Genomic DNA, 6,386 nt, shown 5'->3' with positions numbered 1-6,386 from the left:
AGATAAATGAGGGGTTACTGAGGTGTATGTATGACCTGAGGGTATGCACACTGGAAAGCCTTTACCCAGCATGGGTCAAACCTTCTCTTCCTAGCCTTCCCCAGATTGTATACTTAGCCCTCCCCAAATCCAGGAGGCCATGTGTGATTAGGGTCAAATTACATACAATTGGCTGGGAAGAGTGACTGTATACTCCGGTGAGGGTCCAATGACCATGCTTTGCCCTCCTTTAATGAATGAGCACAACTGTCAACAAGCCCAATTGTGACGATGTTTAGTGATCAGGCTCAGCTGAAGTCGTGATGATGGTAGTCATTTCATGCAGAAGGGACTGCTGTATAGCATCATCTTATTAAAAGACCCTGGAATTTAAAAGGATTTGGTGCTAGGAGCCACGTATGAGGGAGAACATACGTTGTTTGTTTTTCTGAGTCTGTGTTACTTCACTTAGTATAACTGTTTCTAGATCCATCCATTTACCTGCAAATTTCATTATTTCATCTTTCTTTACTGTTGGATGTTTCTCTTTCATCTCAACTATTTTTGAATGATACATTTTGTTTCCTAATATTCTCTTATAATCTAACATATAAACTTTTTTTTTAGCTTATAATTGCCAAAGGAGTAGAAGAGACTGCATTGATAATTCGACAAATTGCTGACCACAATTTAATGACCTCAAAGAGGGATCCTCATGAATGTTTGGATAAATCCTGGCTTGAAGTTTCACAATCTAAGGTTTATTTTTCTAAATGTATAAATCAGACATTTGCAAAGCAAATAAATTCATATACTTGAATTTCCTTCTTGATAGCATTTTTTTCCAGGTTCCCAAAATTGAGTGGTACATTCAAGGACAAAAATTTTAATCTGTAGAATAAAATGGGTCACTTTCAAAAGACTACTGGCTGATTATTAATTAAATGGTTTTCTAGGAAGAAATGTACTTACTTGACTTTCCATGTGTTAACCCTCTGGTGGCTCAACTTATGTTAAACAAAGGACCTTCACTGCACTGGCTGTTATTAGCAACTCCTTGTGAACTTCAGGAACTCCTACCTGAAGTTCCAGAAAAAATACTAAAGGTGAGTTAAGATCCATATTCTTATATGAGCTTATTTCTTTCCATTTGAACATTTTACCATAGGGGTTTCTAAATGAAGGTATACGTCTTTGCTTGTAACTTTACATAGGAAAGAAATAATTTATTTGAACTAAATTTTATGTGGAATTCTCATTAGCTATCACATTATACATTTTAGAGTTATTATGGAGAATTTGGTATAGTTTATCACACTTTAACTGATTTTGGAATAGTATTGTGTTCCTAAATGTTCAATCAATGGATGTTTACATTACCACTTCCCAGAAATCCTGTTTTTTTTGCTGTAGGAGTAAAGAGAACTTTAGCTTTACTGGTAACATTTAAAAATTCTTATCAGGGCCAGGCGTGGTGGCAAACGCCTTTAATCCCAGCACTTGGGAGGCAGAGGCAGGTGGATCTCTGTGAGTTCTGGGCCAGTCTGGTCTACATAGTGAGTTCCAGGACAGCTGGGGCTACAGGGAGACCCTGTCTCAAAAAGACCAAAAAAAAAAAAATTTTATCAAAGTATTCATGTACGAGTTGTATAGCTAAAACAATCTATTGTATTTGTTGTAAATCTAAACTTTTCTTAAAATAGGCTATTAAAAGTCCATTACAGCTTGGTGTGGTGGCACATGACTTTAATTCCAACACTTGGGAGGCAGAAGCAGGCAGATCTCTGTGAGCTCAAGGCCAGTCTGGTCTGTGTATTGAATTCCAGGCCAGCCAGGGCTATATAGTGAGATCCTTTCAGAAATCAATAAACAAATTAATTAAAATTCCATTACAAGTTGTTAGAAAATGATGCAAATTATAATGTTTTCTTTTAATAGCGTTTAATTATTTACGTTAATACATGAATCAATGTAATTATCCATGAATAGACTATATTTTGCCTTTTTGCTTTTAGCTACACATCATTATCTTTTCTAGGTTAATGTTTGTGTTGTATTACATTTTTATTTTTAATTTTTTAGCATTTTTATAGCATCACTTCCTTATTCAAGATTAGTTCTTCCTCCATAACAAAGTCACCTCAAATTTCATCACTTCAGGAAAATAAGAATCAAAGTAGTCCCTTTATTTCTCAGAGTTCAGCTTCTGGCTCTTCAGGCTCTATCATTACTCCAGAATGTGATGAATATTATTCATACAGAGACTTGGGAGAAACAATGCAGGAAGACCCAAGTATCACTTCAAAATACAACTCTTCTCTTATGGAACTAAGAGAGATGCCATGCATGTTACCATCTGTAACATCTTACAGTCGTCAGACCAGCTATTGGAAAGACTCGCATTTCAGCCCTAACACAGTGCAAAATAAGCCTTTTCTAATTAATACAGAATCAAAGAAAGAGATGTTGAACTCATTTCTAAAACAGAATGATTCAGATTCAGATGTCTTTTCTTTGGGTCTACCACAAATAAATTATGAAACTGAAATGACACCAATTGATATTCAAAGGAGAGTTACTTCTGATTTTATAAATTATCCTAAAGCAAAAGAAACTAGAGATAAAGATTTATCCACCCCGATCTTTTCACTAGAGGACTCCCAATCCCCCCTTCATTGGGACTTTAACACAAACATTTGTAAAAAACAGAATTATTCATTTAATTCAAGTTACAGAGCAGAACAAACTACCTACAACAAATGGTACTCTCAGAAGGATAACTTACTCAGCTATCAGCCGCAGTGTCTGCCAGATGAGTTAGAAGACTCCATATACGAAAACTCAAATGCTGGGAGTAAGAAGACTTTCTGGAGAGAATTACCATCTGCTCCAAGTTTGGATTCGTCTTCTGCTTCTGATTCTAATGTCAATAAAAAAGAATTCAACAACCTTTATTTCTACCAAAGAGCTGATACGTATTTAGGACAGAGAAGGCTCCCTGAGTCTTCATCTACCTGGGGAGACTACAAAACATCAACAGGTAACATTAATGTTGATAAAACTACTTTCAATTTTAATTTTAAAAGATAGAGCTAGGGCCTGGAGAGAGAACTCAGTGGTTAAGAGAGCTTGCTGCTCTTAAAGAGGAACTGAGTTCAGTTCTCAGCCACACTTCAAGTAGCTCACAACCACCTGTAATTCCAACTCCAGCGATATCCAATGCCTCTTACCTCCAGGGACACTCAGATGCACATACCCTGGTGCAAATATGCAGACATACATATAATTAAAAATAGTGAAAAAAATCTTTTAAACAAGTCCTCCGCCTCTTTCTCCCATGCCGCTCTTGAGAGCTGTTTGTTAAAGACTTGCCAGCACATTTTTAGTGCCAGCCTAGCCTGCTCCACAGCTTTGCAGTGAGGAGCCAGGGTCCTGTGGTCATTGAGGTTCTCTGTGGCTATCTGTGGGTATGAGCATGCTTCTTAACTGGGCCTGAAGATCTGTTTCCACTCATGGATTTACACATTGATGTTTTATTAATTTATTTAGTGTGTATGTAAGTGAATGTCACAGCACGTGGAGGTCATCTTGCAGGGGTCTAATTCCGTGTGGTTCCTAGGGATTGAAATTGGGTCGTTAGGTTTGCCACCTTTTACCTGCTAGGCCATCTGGCCTGCCCCAGATTGATTTCTAGACACATAACCCTTCCCTGGGATTGTGTGCTTAGTAAATATCCTGTCCCACAGACTACAGGCTATAACACTCATGACAGTAGCCAGAGTGAAAAAAAAGAAAGGAATAGAAAGGGCAAACTAAAAACAAAAGACAAGAAAGGAAAAGGGTTTTTAAATTATTATTATTATTGTTATTTTTTTGAGACAGGGTCTCCCTGTAGCCCTAGCTGTCCTGGATTTGCTATGGAGACCAGGCTGGCCTTGAACTCAGAGATCGCCACCACGCCCAGCTTAAATTATTTTTTAAAGCAAGTAAAGAAATAAGAGCCAGGCACAGTGGTACACACCATTAATCCCAGCATCAGGGAGGCAGAGGCAGGTGATCCCTGTGAGTTCAAGGCAGCCCTGGTCTACGTAGCAAGCTCCAGGCCAACCAGATTTATATGGTTAGACCCAGTCTCCAAAAAAAAGAGAGAAAGGAGGGGCTGGAGAGATAGTCAAGAGCACTGGCTGCTCTTGCAGAAGACCAGAGGTTCAAAGTCCAGCACCTACATGGCAGCTGACAACCGTCTGTAACTTCAGTTCCAGGGGATCTGACACCACTTTCTGACCTCCATGAGCATTACACAACACAGGTTCACTTACACACATGCAGACAATACATTCATATACATAAAAATAATAAAATACTTTAAAAAGAGGAAGGAAGGGAGGGAAGGAGGGAGGGAGGGAAGGAAGGAAGGGAGGGATTACATACACTCTTACCACACAAATAGTTTCAAAAAGGTATACAGAGACCAGGAAACAAATTTTTGTTTGGAGTTTAAAGTCAATTAAGGTGAGCCTCAAACTTTATTCTAGTTGAAGATGTATTGGAAATCTTCAAGAATTAGGAGCCTGTCTGAGTTGCTTCTCAAGCTACCGCAAGTGGTTTTACTTAAAAATATTAGAACCAGGAGACTTTAGAGATTGTGTAGCCTACTTCACAGAGGAGGGACCCTGACATCCTGGGTTACTGAATGATTTGCACAAGCCATTAGGTACAGATATATTTATGTTAAAAATTTATGTGATTCTTGTTAGTTACTTATCCCAATTTGGAAATTTTAACAGTGTGGATGGCTATAAGAAATAAATATCCTTTGCTAGTATATGCAATAAAATGGTTTTCTTTTTTCTCCTTTTAACAGGTTTAATGTATTCAGGACTACCACAACCCAAAAAACGACGTCTAACATATGAAAAAGTCCCTGGGAGAGTGGATGGACAAACTCGGCTGAGGTTTTATTGAAGGTGGGAAAGGACAGTGTCACATGCCATATTCCACTTCTTTATGATAATCCAGTAACAAGATTATTTAATTTGCTCATACACTAAATAAAATACCATTGTTTTTACATCTTCAGTATTTCTATCATTTATTCAAATTTCATAATATATATTCTGTCCTATAATTTGCATCTTTGTAAATCAGTCTGATTTATCAGCATAAGTGTACAACTCCAAAAGCCTTCAGATTCGCCTACATATCACAAGGCTTTTTTAAAAAAGATTTTCTTGTTTAAATTGGGGGAGGGTCAGAAGCATCCTAAGTTCCCACACAATCTTTTTTTCTTAAATTTAATAACCAGGCAGAGGCAGGCGAATCTCCGTGAGATCAAGGCCAGCCTGGTCTCCACAGTGAATCCAGGACAGCTGGGGCTACAGGGAGACCCTGTCTCAAAAAGACCAAAATTTTTTTCGCATGATTAGAAGGAGCATTTCATTACAGCTTTAACATATTCAGTAACACATTGCAGAGCAAGGATACACCTCTTTCAAAGGTGGCTTTAAATTTTTAGGTTCACAGTTGAATTAATACAGTCATACAATATTGAACTCAGTATAAAACCCTGTAAGATAAAAAATGAATGAGTTTTTACCCTTTAAAGTAAAGAAGATCTCCACTTCAAGATATGCTGTTTCCTACATTTTTAAATATTTTTTTAGAAGCATACACATTACAAAATATTACAGCTTTAACATGCCCAATAACAATTTCCAGAGCAAACATACAGCTCCTTCAAAAGTGGCTATAAAATTTCTAGGTTCGCTGTTGAATCAATACAGTTATACAATATTGAACTCAGTATTGAACCCTCTAAGACATAAAATTGAATGAGTTTTTAACCCTCAGAAGAGATCGCCATTTCATTCTAAAATATAGTTTCTTACAGACTCATTGTTTTTGCTACTAACACTGAGATGTTGGCATGTGTGTGTCTATAAAGTCATCGGGTAGATTTCAATGGTAATGTTCATCACCTCTACTAATTAACATGACATAAACTTTTATGCTTCCTCCTCAAATATAATACATTTTTAAAAATTTGTTGATTTTTTTCTGTGTGTGTATATCACACAGAACATCCCAAACCATCTTATTCAACTATACACCCCCTTCCCAGATGGCACTCTCCCATAGCCTCCCTCCCCCCACTAGAGCCCTTATACTGTTATCCCTGCTACTGTCCACTGTGTTGTCTGCACCCCGAGCCATTCCCACTACTTGTCCATCTGGTGGATCTAGTCAGCCTACCTAGAGGTCTTTGTTTCAGGAAGGTCAGCTGTTTCTCATCTAGCAGCAATCTGTTGTCCATATTCTTTTAGATAAGATTGAGGTCTGCTGTTCATTTTCCCAGTTCTATGCTGGGTTACTATCTGGGAGTCCCTTGGGCCACCCTGGCCAACAAC

At 37.8% G+C, this 6,386-nt stretch overlaps 1 protein-coding gene across 1 annotated transcript in view; it reads left to right on the top strand.

The window, feature by feature from the left end:
* The window catches only part of Shoc1 (shortage in chiasmata 1), an 88,047-nt gene extending 83,037 nt beyond the window's left edge, over positions 1-5,010 (top strand). The window contains exons 26-29 of the mRNA XM_029562522.1: positions 607-738; positions 936-1,085; positions 2,062-3,019; positions 4,844-5,010. Coding sequence (XP_029418382.1) covers positions 607-738; positions 936-1,085; positions 2,062-3,019; positions 4,844-4,944 — 1,341 coding nt within the window. The 3' untranslated portion in view covers positions 4,945-5,010. The remainder of the gene's footprint in view (positions 1-606; positions 739-935; positions 1,086-2,061; positions 3,020-4,843) is intronic.
* The last annotated feature ends 1,376 nt before the right edge of the window (positions 5,011-6,386 follow it).

Source organism: Nannospalax galili, unplaced genomic scaffold (genome assembly GCF_000622305.1).
Source record: "Nannospalax galili isolate Female #2095 unplaced genomic scaffold, S.galili_v1.0 scaffold1255, whole genome shotgun sequence".
Lineage (NCBI taxonomy): Eukaryota > Metazoa > Chordata > Mammalia > Rodentia > Spalacidae > Nannospalax > Nannospalax galili.
This window is presented reverse-complemented; position numbering and strand designations above follow the sequence as displayed.